General features: G+C 41.4%; 1 protein-coding gene across 2 annotated transcripts in view; it reads right to left on the bottom strand.

Moving 5' to 3' along the window:
• Positions 1–9,522, bottom strand: part of diaph2 (diaphanous-related formin 2) — a 328,038-nt gene extending 318,516 nt beyond the window's left edge. Inside the window, exons 1-2 of one of the 2 annotated variants that reach the window (XM_062476107.1) lie at positions 9,421–9,522; positions 8,429–8,778 (exon numbers count right to left, since the gene is read on the bottom strand). In XM_062476107.1, the coding sequence (XP_062332091.1) occupies positions 8,429–8,512 (84 nt within the window). In that variant the 5' untranslated portion in view covers positions 8,513–8,778; positions 9,421–9,522. Of the gene's footprint in view, positions 1–8,428; positions 8,779–9,399 lie in introns of both variants that reach the window. The other variant, XM_062476108.1, reaches the window with a different exon arrangement.
• Positions 9,523–16,479: the final 6,957 nt, after the last annotated feature.

Raw genomic sequence — 16,479 nt, 5'->3', positions numbered from 1 at the left:
GAGACAGATAGACACGGGCAGAAATGGAGAGAGAGAGAGGACACATCAAGCGAGAGAGAAGGCCATGCCACACAGTCCCAGTCCCCTGCGTGGGAACCCCCCTATCCAAACAGACAAGAGGCCTCCACAAGCCTCTCTGAGGCCTCCCTATTCCATCCATTAGAACCACACAGAGCTCATCATAAAAGAGGCCCAGATCGCACATGACCCCATTCTACTGTACATCAGGCCTGCATAGAGGATGTGCAGGACAGTCTTTACAGTAGACAGAGCAATGCTCCACTCTGCTTGCCCCTGAAGGAGCCAGTGTACTGTACTGTGTAGCAGTCAGAACAAACCCTCTCAGTACAACCATGGCCTCCCGCAGATGTGGATGCTCATTCACTGGAGCAGCATGGCTCCTGTCCCAGAACAGGAAGTCTGTCTCTGAGGAGTTACAATTCTGGGTCATGCACAAAAACACAATGGTCCGGGGACTGAGATAGAGATAGAGATAGAGATAGAGATAGAGATAGAGATAGAGATAGAGATAGAGATAGAGATAGAGATAGAGATAGAGATAGAGATAGAGATAGAGATAGAGATAGAGATAGAGATAGAGATAGAGATAGAGATAGAGATAGAGATAGAGATAGAGATAGAGAGAGATAGAGAGAGAGAGAGAGAGAGAGAGAGAGAGAGAGAGAGAGAGAGAGAGAGAGAGAGAGAGAGAGAGTGAGAGAGAGAGGTTAACACAATTCCATGTTTAACCCTCATGTTTACTAAGCTCTAAGCCAGAAGGTAGAACAGAAGGTTGAACAGTACTTGCACAATAGGACATCATCTCAGCAACAGTACAGCTCACAGTAAGTCTTAAAAACACACCACACCTCTAAAGAAGTACATTCACGGAAACTTCTAAACTCTGAAGAGGTTCTGTTACCACACAGACTATTGCTGCAACCTGGCTTAAAATAGGAACCTAGCCTGCTATGCAACGTTGGAAGAAACATGGCCCTCACATGTAAAGTGGCGCTTTTGAGTTCTGAAACATCAGCATTCTGTGGCATCCTCTCTAGATCATTCCAGAGAACTCAGAAGTGGCTCAACAGTAATCCAAACCTGTTAATCTATGTAAGATATATCTATGTTTCAGGGAAAGTGGCTTACAGTATGTTACGGTCACGGTGGTTAATAGAAGGTTGCAGTTTCTGTTAGCCAAAAGTATGATTCAGAAGCTTCTGAAAACACAACAGAATAGAACTAACTAACTGTTAACCTGATTTACCAACTATTTAATAAGGAGAGGAAGATGCATGATAGGACTAATGTGTAAATGCCATCATTAGCCTACAATAGTCATGTGTATCGTGGTATCCTGTGTAGTTAGTAGCACATATTTGCTTTGTGAGCAGCCATTTGTATCCTAGGATATACAAAATATCTCTACAATTGTTGATGACCAGACTTTGGGTGATGTACGCGTGATCCTAATATTAAGTCCATATGACATGTAGTGAGACTGAGAAGATGGGTTAAGTGTTTGAAAATACGGAACACTGGTCAGGGCCAGTTACCTACAGTAGCACACACACTCACAAACGTTCTAATGCGCCAAACGTATCAATCAAATAAAAGAGCAATCCTTCTCAATTTGATTTGGGGCAGAATAACATATTCTTTCCAAAAACAACAAGATTAAACCAAGGTCTTGGACAGTGAAGACTCAATTTAAAACTATTATAGGATTACAATGAGATAGTGTTTTGTTTGTTTCCTCCCTGCAAAAGACAAAAAAAAAAAAGAACTCAGTAAGAATGCTTGCACACGACTTTGTAAAAAGTTATTTTATTTTTTTCTGTCTTTTTTAAAGGCCAATACGTTTAGTTGAGAGCTCAAGTGCCTTTAAATGGGCAAGAGTCAAAGGCATGTTGGGTATTTTAGGAAAGATGTGTTACTGTTTATATTTCCCTAAAACAGCTATTGAAAAGAGGAAGTGGACAAAGCAGCAGTGGTCCAGTGATTTGAATGGCTTTCTATGCCTGATCATGTGACTCCTCACTAGCACAGCAATGCCCTCAGGTTAGCACCATCTTTTCAGGACCATCAATAGAAGCGCTATGCCGAGCTCTCCTTAGATCAGCTTCACACTAAAAGCTTCCGTTTGTATGTAAGGGGGACAATACATACACGTTTGTCTGTGCTGAATCACTTGAGTCTCTGTGTTAATTGTTATTAATTAACAATCAAGTATCAATTGTTGTTATGGTATTGGCAGCAGTACTGTTATGTTGGAGAAGTTACTCAACAAATGGAGGCTGACTTGTAAAGATTTGGGGATTTATGATAAGCGGGACTACATTACTAATCACTTAGAGTGGTCTCCAGCTACGAGGGTGATGTCAGAGTAGTTAGTCTGTTTCTAAGTTTGACTGTGACTAAAGCATTCTTCACCACTTCCTGTCTCCCACTTCCTGAGTGCCGTGAAACTCACATGTGGTCGATTTCCTGCAGTTTCATACATAGACACACACACACAGTTGTCCAAACTGTGTATAGCTTAGCATAAGTTATAACCTCAAACCTAAATGAAAAAATGGCTCAGCTCACAAAATATATACTTTACCTTGCAGGATTGTGACAAGTCTGAAAAGTCTGATATTATTGCTAACCCATACCATCCTGAAAGCCAAACCAGCTTCAAAATCCTTCATAATGCCTGAGCCTTGCCACAAAGCCTTGACCGAGTCATGAGTTAGAATTAGGTTTACTGTCAAAAGAACAAAGGTTAAGTGTCCTGTTACCCAGTGTTTTATTTGATTTAGATGCCAAAAGCCTCCTGGGGGCAAGCTTATGAGACAGTCAGTGATACTACAAACGTAGCGGGAAAACCACTGTGTGCTGGAAACAAAAAGTTGGTACTTTTCCACAAATACAACTCAGTATAAAAACTAACATCCCCCATGTGCACTACTCCCTTTTTACACCAACGCAGTAGTTAGCAACCATCTCATTTTTGAAACACTACCGCTAGATGAATGACCAACTGTCCATGCATTACTGATGTTTTAATTACTTTAATTACTTACTAATTGTCTGACGTGATTATAATCATTAAGACCAGATTGAATTAATTAAGTGAATACTATCCAAAATTTCAATCAGCGGCCGGGACAGATACAGCGTGAGGTGGGTGTTGTGAAATGGCTATTTCAGTCCTCAATTTGCTGGGATCCAAAATAACAGAAAGCAGCTGAACTGACAAGAGGAAATAATGAGAATATGAAAGGCATAACTTTCAACTGGGTTTTGTCAAGTCTTGTAGCGGTATTATAGCGTCTGGAATTGAGATAACAGAGGAAGGATCTCCGCTGCTTAATTGTGGATGAAATTGGTTTTGCCGGCTGAAAGTGTTTGTTTGAGAACACGGAGGACCCCGCCACAACTCAACGAAGACAAGTAATGATCAGTGAGCCTAAAACATGATCCATTGAGACAAGTAGCTGGGAGTCAGGTGGCTGAGCGGTTAAGGAATCGGGCTAGTAATCCGAAGGTTGCTAGTTCGATTCCCGGCCGTGCCAAATGACGTTGTGTCCTTGGGCAAGGCACTTCACCCTACTTGCCTCGGGGGGAATGTCCCTGTACTTACTGTAAGTCGCTCTGGATAAGAGCGTCTGCTAAATGACTAAATGTAAATGTAAATGTAAGTAGAAATGAAGTTAATTTAAACAGAGCCGGACAGTCAGAGCACAGACACTGCATTAAAAATACATTCTGCAGTCAATCAAGAAGCAACCCATTCACCCATTTTAACTAACTATCATCTTGCCATTGACTTAACTTACTTTGCCATCCCTCCCTGCTCCTAAACCCAGATCTGATCTCACATACCCAAATAAATGCCCTTCACCTCCTGTCTGTAAGACCTGGGAAAAGATGAACACTGAAAAACCAAGAGGCCCACATGACAGTGGCAGAACCACAGCAGAGGTTGCATACTGTATGAATGTCTAAATGTTTCAAGGCGCTAAGGCTCCCTGTCATAGAGACACAACTCCTCCCAAGACCAAACCACCACAACTCAATCAGCTCTGACCTGTGTCACTGACAAGTAAACTGCAATCCCCAACAACATGACACAAAATATATATTTCAGGACTTGTAGTTTCAGTGTTTCAAAGGCAATAAGGTTGTAGAAGCAATCTGTTAAAAAAGTGATTGAAAAGTTACCAAAAACGATTTGGGTTTTACATTGTCACACAGCAGTGTCTAGCCTAGAGAGCATTCCTTTAGTGGTACCTTCTAGAGCCCTAGAACACTGATTAACACAGTGCAAGCCTCCACATGGCTATCAAGCTAAAACTGCCACAGTTTACTAATGTGCAGCAGTTCTGAACCACTGAGGTAACAATGACTGCTCCCAGTCCCTGTGTGCATGGCTGTGATAGTGGAGCAGCTGCCTGGACTGAGGGGTTATGAAGATGATGATGACTCATCACAATTTCCTGTCAAAGCCCAGCCGTTGGTATCTGTGTTCTCTCAGGGGCGTGACCCAGCGACCTGTCTATTGGTGGATATCAGCCTGCTGTCTGCCACCATCCACCGCTCACACCCTCACTCTCCCTCTCACACGCACGCACAGGCACACACCTAGAACAACCTTTGAGATGCTGATCCAAGTTAAACTATTTTTTGCCATAGATCATAGAAAGCCTTCCACAAACGCATGGCATTGATACAGTAGGCCTAGATTCACACGACTAGGAAGTTCACATAAGCGTTCTCTTGGTAGACTACTGGAATAGCCAACTGCTATAAAACTGCTAATAAAGCAGGCTGCTGATGAGTTAAAAGGAGCATTTGGTTAGTCCAAATCAGATCCAGTATGCTCTTAATGACAAATATGTCACTTCTGATGAATGATTGATCTGGAACTAAAAGAACAGATTATGAACAATCCACTTGTGCTTGAGAAACATGAGAAGTCCTGGCAGAATGTCTCAACACAGCATATGACCACAAGAGATAAAACAATGCAGGGTCTTTCCCCAAATAACCGCTTCACCATGTCAACCAAACTATTTCTATCAGGCATTTGTTGCTGTATTTCTTTTCCAGAGTACAGGACAGCCGTTTCACATCACATTTCATCCAAATAACGCCTTGCTGTCATCACAAAGGATGAATAACTGTTTGTGAAACAATCAAGTGCTACACAGCATGTGACCGCTGTGCAATTTAACACCACACAAAATTAGCATCCTGTAATTCCATTTGTATTTATTCCGATTTGTTGTCACAACTGCACTGATTGCTGAGACCTAATCTGACAACATTTCACATATTCCATTCTATGAACACCAGCACAGTTCATGATGAAGGCTTTAGCATTAGGTTACAGGCTCTCTGAAATTCACTGACATACAGTACTGCAGTATAATTGTAAAGTGTTATGCTGAAGAGTACTGTATGTGTTGTTCAATGAATAGAGATACCGTATGGATAGGCTATATTGTCTCAAACCATACAGTTGACTTCAGATGGTTTAACTCCAAGTCTGAGTCTTATTGATTCACTTGTTTTTCATGAATTGAGTCTTGTGGAGATAAACCCTAGGGAAGTCTATATTACTGGGGCAGTGTAGCCCATGTTAAATCAGGGACCTGTGACTAAGCAGGCCACATCATCGCACCAGTCAGATGTCCCACACTCTGGAATGCAGAGAGGGGTCTGTCACTGTGTCAAACCAGATCTCCCAAATTCCTCAAATGACACTTATCCATCTACCAACTTAGTTAGAAGTAAATTAGTTGTTTTTCCATGTTCCATGCAGTGGCATATTTACAAACAACAAACAAGCAGCAAAAAGAAAACACAGGGTCAGAACCTTCTAGATATAGCGATGATAGTTAGAATGTTGATTAAACTTTACAAACAGGAAGGTGTTATCCTGATGTCCTTGGTAGGTGTTCAGAGCGCACATTCCCACCCTCAAACAGTGCTGCTGTGATGTAATCATGGTGTGGTACATTGCAACACAAACATAGATTTCAAAGCTATTTCTCTGGCTCTTCCAAGGTGGGCCCGACCCTACCAGCCAACCTGTCTGGCTAAATTAGAAGATTACCGACAGAGCAGGCATCAAACAACCTGCTGCCTCTCTCAGCAGGTACCGCCGGAGAAAACCTCTGCTTTAATCCAGCTCAAGGCAGACTTATCTTTGCCCAAAGCTGGCCGACATCCACACGGAAACATCAACATTTTTAAGAGGTCAGGCCCTGCTGAGAAAGTGACAAAAAGTTGGGCAATGAAGGCCTGTGTACCAGTCTAAGCTTATAGCCTAGATATTTAGTTTAGGGGGGAAAAGGAGTTGGAAAGAAGGGAAAAACAAAAAGGCAGGTTGTCTCTCCAGAGATGAATGAATACTTCCTCCCTTACACTCAAGGCTTTCTGTGCTTCCCCAAAGCCTAAGAAGAGGCCTCCCTGGCCTGTGTACTGCAGAAGAGGATTGGGCAACATGGAACATGCCTGGCCCTGAGACCTCATAAGGAGCACACAGCAATGAGCTCACAGAGAGGGAGGAAGAGTGAGAAAAGGGCAGGGGGGGGGGGGTGACATCAGCACCCATCTAGTAAGCAATGAGCCCAGCTCCAAAGCATTTAGGCCCAGCAAGGGAGTGTAAATGAGGGGAGTTGGACAGAGGAAGGGAATGGCAAATGTTTTAGTGACAGGGTGTTCCTCAAGCACTTACAAAGTTTGAAACCACAACACCACACCCTAACGAGAGACTCTGGGAGATTGAGTCCAGTCATGTCATTATAGTCCACACACTGGGGTTTCCTGCTTGGTACACAGTCTCCTGCTTAACCCATGTGGAGCACATACCAAACATTACAAGTGCCTGCCTCAGGCCCTCAGTATGGCATCCTGCCCCCATCTGTAAGGTGGACTGAGAAAGAAAGAGCTGGAGAAATGGTTTGCTTTTGTTTTGTTTCGGCCTTGTGATCAGTCCGTGTACACAGCGCTATGCTTCTGAGTCCTTGCTTAAATCCCAGGAGAGGTTTGCATTCCTAAAGCCCAACGGAGCCCTTACTGACGGACTGATTCTCCCAACAGCTTCCCATCAGAAGCCCCGCCCTTCAAAGTACATAGTTGAGTAATTGACTGAGTAGCTCATCCCAAATCGGTGGGACATGTTTAGTAAACAAAATCAGCTCAGCCATACTGCCATCCCAATGTTGAACGTGCACTGAAAAAACTAGTCCCAACTAATGTCCCTTCAGCCTAACGACACAGAATAGGAGAGATGCCTTCCCGCAAAACTATTTCTGATAGTAATCCTGGCCATACAACAATGGGGGATGGAGCACTGAAGATATTTGATAAAAAGGTAGAATATCTAGGCCTCCAGAGTTAACAAATGGACATTATGGAATCTAAACTCACATACAGTGCTAACATGTTGGTTGCCAATTTAGTTAGTCAAAGTAATTGCATGAGAGTAAATAGTTTGTAGAATACGAGCAATGAGTGAGAAGTCACGATGTAGCCCTGTTTGCCAAACTTATGATCTAAATTCCAGGCATGGGATGATGCAGTAATAGCTCAGTGACATCTGAGAGCCCACGGTTGTACCCTTACAAAATGTATCATCTTATCAACAACAACCGTGTAAACAAACAGTATGACCATACAAGGTAACTAGGAGAAGTCTGTTGTACAAAACAGAAAAAGTTGATCGTTGAGTTTATCGCTGATGATTCAGAATGCTCTGCTTCTGATGATGGGAAACCAACTCTATGGGTCACTTTAGGTCATACACTGCTGACTATCATCTGCACATGACTCCTTTACAAACCACAGTCCGCTTCCCCTAGGGTCTAATCTCAACTGAACCTTTGACTACTGGTCATCCATCTTTAAACCTTCAAGCCCATCATGTGACTATCACAATAATTAGATTTTGCAACGATTTGCCCATATTTTACATTTGCATCCTAGGACATCAATAATCAGTGTATCTTTGAAACATCTACAGGTAGGCAGTGCAGGACATGGGATGTGTTCCGACATCTATGGTTTGCCGAGTGATCAATGAGTTGTGTGTAATACTGCTGGGCAGGGCTTTAACATCAGAACTCAATACTGGGGGTGACTGTCTATTGCTTGAATGCATAACTGTAAAACCTTAAATGAAGTGTGCTCATGAATACCATTATTAGTTGTCAAAAAAGGACTTAGAAGTTGTAAAGCTAGTTCACTTATCAGCAATTGCTGATAAGTGAACTATCAGCGTAAGTGAACTAAGGCCCAAAACCATTCTAGAAGGCCTATACTGGCTGTGCAGTATATGTGGGTCTTAAGATGTGGCGTTCAGATAACTTTTTACTGCTTCGATTACCCATTCCGTTTCATTTATAGAAACCCCATGGTATTACATAATACGCACCAGCTTTTTGTTTTTACTTTCTTCTTCGTTGGATTTCTTTTTATTAGGTTTGTTTGGGTCCTCTCCACCGCTTGCTTGATCCATTTTAGCCTTCGACTTTTCTCCCGTAAAAAATAATAATTATCTGTTCAAAAGTAGACTCCACCACTCTTGCAAAAACTTTGATAACAACCAAGGTTAGGTTTCCTCAAAAGCCATTCCATCCATATGAAGTATAGAAGAATGTCACTGATATATTTCAGATAACGGTTGTTTCCTCTTCAATGTTCTAGTTATCGGCTTTATGTGGTACGGTATCCGTCCAGATGCCTCTTAAACACAACAACTTTCTGTTTACGAAACATGGAAACCTGTAATGAAAAAGTGTCAAAAGCATAATTAAATTAGTTAATGTTAGACGACCTTTGAACAATAAACAGCGTTGATTCTTGTAAACAATTATCTGTCTTTCATCATGGCACGTGCCTTTGAGAGACGTTTATCATGTATAGGCTAGAACAGCATGCCATGTCAATACCGTAGAAGATAAGCAAACAGATGAGTACATATGCCAGTAGATATTTACATTTAGAAACGTTTACGTTGAACTACCAGTAAACAAACTTAACTGGCAAAGTGACACACCGCAGCTAATAACAGATACAAAATGTAGCGGGGTTACCATGGTTATAGATAGTTTACATTGTCATGTATTTACAAGTTACATGTATCATTAAGTACTGGAATAATTAATTTCAAAAAAAATATATATAGTGCAATTCAATAAGCAATGTTATTAGAGAAGAAAATCACCGTTGCTGTCTGAATGGTTACTTTACAAAGACACATGTAAGCACAACAGTGCGATCAAAGGCAACATTAAGGCGAACGTTATTCATTCGAAAGGGTATAATTAGGTCAGTTAACTTTAGAGTTATACCTTACTATTGTATACAATTTTACAATTTTAGAGCCTGTCAAAGAAAACTCACAAAATCCCATCCAGAGCTTACCGCTGTAACCAAGCTTGAAGGCCAGGCCCACTGTAGCTCTGCCTACTGTAAAATCCTATTCGTCCAAAGGCCACACATGGCACTGGGATTCCGTCAGCAATTGGTTGAATTTACACTCACTCACAACGTCTGGATTCTGCCGTCGTTGAGGGAGGAGACTGTATGACGGAAAGGTTAGTTTGATTTCAGAGTTACTGGATAGAATTCATGAAAGACAGGATACAAAGAAAGAGTGCTCGATCGCTCGCGCCCTCTTTTGTGTGTGTGCGAGAGAGAGAGAGAGAGAGAGAGAGAGAGAGAGAGAGAGAGAGAGAGAGAGAGAGAGAGAGAGAGAGAGAGAGAGAGAGAGAGAGAGAGAGAGAGAGAGAGAGAGAGAGATAGATAGATAGATAGATAGAGAAAGCTGTGTCTCCTTTGTTTTCTCACTGTGATTTTCATAACTTCATACCATTTAACAATAGTACAATAACAACAATAAAAATATATTGTATAATTTTAAGGATTATAACTACAATAATACTAATAACAGTAATCTGAGAAATAATGAATTGATGACGATGATAATGATTAAATAAAACTGATCATAATTGTTACATTAACGTAATAAATGGTTATATGCAAAGGCAGTTTCTATACTGTGTCAGGCTGCCTTCAGTTCAGGCTGCATTCAGTTGGACATGTTTGTATGGTCAAGAAGACATCTTTGGTTGGCCGTTTCAGAGCTTTCCCATAGACTCCCCAACTGCCCTACAGGAACAAGGTTACTGGAGCAGAAAGCTGTCCCCAACAATGGCCACAGTTAGCAGGTGTCCTCTTCCCACAGTTCTTTATTGACAGAGGTGCCACTCTGAATCACTCCCTGGTCACTGATCTGGATATTGGTAGATAACACAGGAATGAACGGCTTTGCATAATTGTGCAAATATATCAGATATTTAACATGTTTAAAAAACAAGAACAAAAGACCAGACAGGTTCCACAGTCACTGTAAGAAAGGGAATTTTAGGATTTTTGGCCACTGAAATATAAAAAAGTCAGCAATTATTAACAGCAAGTTCACCAAATCAGGACATTGGGCAAATTCTGACTCCTAAGGTCTCTTTATGAGCACTTGTTATTTATGGTAGCCTGGTGTACACCATTCATTTGTTGGGAAAGAGGGCAGTTCCATCCGGACATTTCTGGTGATAAGCATGCTCTGTTTGAACACCAGGAGTTTTCCTTTCACCACCCTGGGTCTGAGAGCCAGTTGCAAGGCGACAAGTCAGCTACTCTCCCTCTCCCACCCAGACATTGACCCAGCTGTTGTTGTCACTGGAGTGAGTGGAGGGAGAAGTTAATACCTGTAGATGCAGTGTGTAGCATCACAGAGCTGGGTGAGAGATCAGACTCCTCTGCTATAGGGAGATAGTCTATATGTAAGCACATTATCCTTTTATAATTGGATATAAGTCTTGCACCCTGGTTTAATTAGACTCACTTAGATTTTTTTTAAAGCTTTGAAATAGCACAGGAATTCAATGTAAAGCGACAAGCGCTTATCAAATAATTACATCTGTGCAGTGTGTAAACACACAATAAGCTAAGGAGAGGAAAGACAGGCACTGGACCCACAGCGTATCAGACATGTCCACCTAACTAATTGGTTATTGATGAAGGTGTTCTAGTCTCCAACTCCAAACATGGATTGACTCTCTGTATTTTCCCATGTACTGTAAATGAAATAAAACATGGTCTTCAACTCTGGTCCTCAGGACCCACTGTCCTGCATGTTTAATGATCAAGCCTGATAACAACCATTCATTTGAATCAGGTGTGTTGGAGCAGGAAAACATCTAAAACATGCAGGTCAGTGGGTCCTGAGGACCAGGGTTGAAGACCACTGAAATAAAAACATTGTTTACCATAGGTTACAATCGGACAAAACAATGTAATTGTGTTGTGAATACAGTAAGTATGTCTAATCTCTTCCAGTGCTGCAGGTACATTTTCCATGATCGTTCTCAGCCACTTTGTGGAACTGTTACAAGCTGTGAGACTGGGACAGTGGTGATCATCCATCTGACCACCTGTCAATCAAAAATGACAGGCAGAGATTAATGACTATCAGTATGTGTACTCTTCCCTAAGGCAACTGCCAGCTTGAAAAAAAAAATACAGGTTCAGAAAGAAGCAAAATTACCATAAATATCCATGTAAACTATCCATGCATTGAATCGTCACCAAAAACATTGCTAATGAGTAGATTTAGGTGATTGTAATTAGCAGGCTATTTGTGCATGGGCAGAACAAATATGGTCATATAACTTTTTGAAGCTGAACTTTTCCGCCGCTGCCTGCAGGAGTACTCTCTGTAGTATTCAGCCTGACTGTCCGTCATTCTGTGAGCCATGGGTCATGTGGCACATGGATCAGTCCACTAGAAAGGTTACATAAGGGTTCAGTGACTGAGTGTGCAGATTATAGTGAGAGTAAGTGCCCCTGCCTACTCTACAACTACATAGTCTGAGCTGAGTGATCCATGAGGATTCCATGGTTCCATAGAACTTCTGATTCGATTTTTGTGAATCCTTTAACTTGGACTGTAAAGAACTAGTTATTCAGTTCATGTTTCAGAGTAAACAACTTGAAATCCTGTAGAAAAACTTGGAAAAGTCCAGTAAATTTATGGAGGATATGAATAATAAGGCTTGACTTCCTAAAGAGTAAAGAAATACTCAATCAATACGCAATTATAAGATCTAGTCATAACATTTTGGCTCCTTTTCGTGAAATGATTCCCTGTTTCATGCTCAACAATGACATTCCCTGGCAGTATCTACTCCACTGTAATGGGGCTTGTGCTCAGCTGTCTCAAAGCTGATATAAACCCTCAACTAGGTCACTTCACCCCAATCTGTCTTCACTGGACTCATTTGACCTACTGATCATTTCATTAGATTTTGTAAAGAAATATATTGTCAATGATCCCCAGTCTATGTTAATTCCTGGCATTGTTGAGTTCTCTCTTTAATTGTAATCTGTGAAGTCGTCTGACAGGTGATAAAATGAGGTCAGTGTGGGAAATTCAGCTACTGGTCAGACTCGCAGTGGAGAAAGAGAGAGAGACAGAACAAGTGAGAGTGTGAGAAAGAATAAGGGAGAAACGGAGAAAGAGAGAGACACTTTTCTTGAGTAACTCAAATTAGATTTAGTAGATCATGTATCCATGAATAATCTAATATATTCATAGTATATCATATAACAAAGACAGCTCTGTTTAGAGCACTGGTTAAACATTAAACCTCAACAAACATGAAAGATGCAATTTTGTCACATGACTTTAGATAACACTGAAACATTACACACATCCAAGTTATTTGGAACTCATACCCCATAGAGGTTCTTGTTCTTGTTGTTTTTCCCCTACACCCCTGGTAGCCTGGTACTGGACTCAACATCCATTTGCCAGCTCTATATTTAAATAACTGGAGCATGTCAGATGGTCCCTCTTAGACTACATGTACTCACTGTAGTTCTGAAAAAAGTAGTCCTCACTCTGTCAGATAGAGCTGACACTCAGCTTCACGGTGCCCTGTCAAAGTGTTTCCCATACATGTCAATAGGAGGACATGATTGACCCGGAGATTCAGATCCATGTCCAGTGCTCTACTTCGATAACGGTGACTCCATCAACTCAGTTGCTCCTTCATCATTCTTATTCATGTTTATCTCAAAATTCTCTTTTCGTGGAGTTTGTTTTGGAGCTCCCACTGCAACGCCCAGCATGCATTGCACTCGTTACATACCTTGCCTTTCATTCATCCCAGCCATCATACAGCATGTAGAGCTATCTGGCTTCTGCAGCAGGGCATGTAGTAAGTGTTGTGTTCAAACCTGTGAGATGAAAGGGGAAATTACTTGTAAATTATTCATTGCTTCTCTGCTGTCCTCCAAGGCAGGCCTTCTCCCGACTCTTGGCTAGTACTACTTACCCACAGAGAGAGGAGGGCAATCAAGGCTAAATTCCGCTCTCGTACTATTTCTGTCAAACACTGGTTAATCACATTCCTTTTATTATTCATTCCCTGTGAAATATATGAAATTCTAGCATAGCAGTTGATCCCTCTCTTCTTTGCTCTACCCGGCTCGGCTGCACCTCAGAGATGTTTACGTGGTACACATAGCTGTTTACATTCAGCATCAACAGGCCATGTGCATCTGTGCCTGATTATTAAAAATAATTCTGTATAAAGTCTATATATTCAGATGTAAGACTGCAGATTTAGATTTATATCTCTTAATGTGAATGGGAATTCGGCTGATAGAAAGAATATCCTCTAGGCATGTTCAAATAGTTTAAAAAAGGATGATAATCTAATTTGACCAAAATTAAATGCTATAGTGGCCTCAAGTCATGCTGCTAAATGTAAATCTAGCGTCTGACCATCTACAGGTCATAATACTGTTGGCTTAAAGTTGAATTGTAAAACAGAGTTAGACTTTAGTCATAATACTTTCTTCCTGTGGCTGTACTTTCTGAGATCCTCCCATGCCTTATTTCACTCGTATAACTACATTCCAATGTCAACAACCAACAGTACATTTTAAGTTTCGACAGTGTCAACTGCAGAAGCCGCAGGAGTAGGAGGCATCGTACAAGGTCACAATCAGCTGTCCACGGATACGGATTACTTCTGCGCAGCTTGCCTAACTGGTTGCCATGGCGTCCAACTACTTGAGGATGCTGCTGCAAGGCCAATTTGCCTTGAGCGTTCCTATTCATGTGACAACCAGGAGACTTTGAGTAGGCTGATGGATACGTGTCTCCACTCAGCTAATACTCACTGTGCTAATAAATGGAACCGAGTGCATTCAGCTAATTTAGAGGCACATGGTCTATACCACTAACACGCACAGCAAGTGGTGCAAGTGCTTATGGATGGTTGCCTATTTTACATGCAAGTCCTGAGTACTGTGCTACATGCATAAGGGATGGAACAAGATGCTGATGTATCATTTGGCATGGTATTTTAAGCATGTTTGCAACAGCAGGCGTCCTATGATTGAAAATGGACCAGACTTGGTGCCGACCACACAGTTTTCAAAAACAACAGACAGATTCCATGCCCTCAATACCACCATGTCCAACGCTCACAGGGTTGCGCCCACGACTGGAACACTCCAGGGCCATCTAACCGGTCACATCAACCGTGCACGAGAGGGAAACACCTCAGATGACCCTGTTTTTTCCTTTGTGGTGAGGATGCTTCTGTTAAAGAGTCCAGTAAGTGGAGAGTAATCAGTGTTCACAATTCAAGCTGTAAACAGCCCAGCTCCCCATCCGCAGTTCGCCTGGCTGCGAGAGTGGCCCATTGTTCTGGCAGGCCTGAAGGGTACACAGGGGTTTCCCCTAGAGGAGGAACCATGCAGGGCCTCACACAGAGAACCCCACACAGGAAACTCTGTGAAGGAGAGTTGTGTCAGAGCCAGCACGTTGACAAGATGGCTACCACTTTGGTTTGCCGTGGGAAGAAGATAGAAAATACTGCCAACAGTGATTCTCCTGATTTCGTGTGGAGGACGTTGTACATTCTACAGATCTTGGCTTGCAGCACTCGCTCACTGAGTGTTGGTTTCCATGTCCATTGTACAAAATATTGATCATGAAAATGTGATCTCAATTGGTTATTATCATGTTTGACATGATGGGATCAACAATAAATATATATATATTTTTTAATAATCTTAATATAACTGTTTCAGGGAAAGCTTCTCTCTCTCTGTCTCTCTCTTTCTCTCTCTCTCTCTCTCTCTCTCTGTCCCCTTCTCTCTCACACAGTATAGTAGATTTAACTAGAGAGGGTACAATTTCTGGGGAAATTGTAGGGTGTGCTTGCTTGCGTCGGTTGCACAGGGGTCCGTTTTTGAATGACATTTTTTTAAAACTGATATTTCTGTATATTTTATATAAAAATGCATACTTATTATTTATAAAGATTACTAGTTCGATAGATCTAGTTAGATAGACTTTTGATTTAAGTAAGGAGAGTGCCGAACATGTTCTGTCGCCGTTTGACTTCCTAAACAGCTGTGTCTCGCGTAGGCTACAGCGTTTCAGTGAGCAACACTGGTTTGAAACCACAGGTAATGATAATTTCACCCACAAATCGTTTACTTGTAATGTAATGTCATAATAAATCCTACAACGAAAATGTATTTGTGAGGAATGTTTATTTTAACGATTGAAAACAGATGCATCATAGACCACTGTAGTATGTGTTGCCCGGGCAACAGAGGCTAATGTCATGGTGCTAATACTTCAGTGACATAGTAGACTACTGTTTCCGAAAGTAGATGTACTTCCTTAATAAAATCAGCTTATATTGTACATTACACGTCACAATTGTGTGTCATATCACAAATTAAAATTAGTAAATAGTTATCACCCAGGCCTCTTTGCTTGTGGTGTTTCTGCAGCTGCCTTGCAGTAAAGCAGTTAGCTTAGCTATCTCCCAGAAGTTAACGAGCTGCTAAACTAATGTTCTGCTAGAGGTAGTCACGCGAGTTTTCGTGACGTTAGTGACGTAAGTAGCGTCATTGACTGTGGCTAGCAAGTTAGCCACCGTTAGCTTCACTTTTCGCCACAAAAACTTAATTTCCACTTAAACCATGCAACGGAACGTAAATCCCAATAGAAGCAACTCAATCGCTACCAAGACGAAACTTTTGACACCTAGGTTGTCTATGCAGGCCAAATATTGACTGAGTTTTAGGGGGCAAAAAGAATAATAAAAATAATAAAAATAATATATATGTGAGAGAACAAAGGTTGTGCCCTTGCCGAAGGCAAAGCACACCCAAATAATAAATAAATATATATGTGAGAGAACAAAGGTTGTGCTCTCGCCGAAGGCTTAAGCACACCCAATTAATGGACACTCCTCAGGATTACTATAAAGGTCTCTTGAAGTTATGATATAATTAGCACTCTTTACATTTAGTCATTTAGCAGACGCTCATTCATTTCAGAATCTCAGATGAACTTAAGTAAACATTGATTGGGTTTGTCAGCACCAA

This window comes from Osmerus eperlanus, chromosome 13, assembly GCF_963692335.1.
Source record: "Osmerus eperlanus chromosome 13, fOsmEpe2.1, whole genome shotgun sequence".
NCBI classification, from domain to species: domain Eukaryota; kingdom Metazoa; phylum Chordata; class Actinopteri; order Osmeriformes; family Osmeridae; genus Osmerus; species Osmerus eperlanus.
The sequence above is the reverse complement of the archived record's forward strand: the minus strand, read 5'-3'. Positions and strand labels throughout refer to the sequence as shown.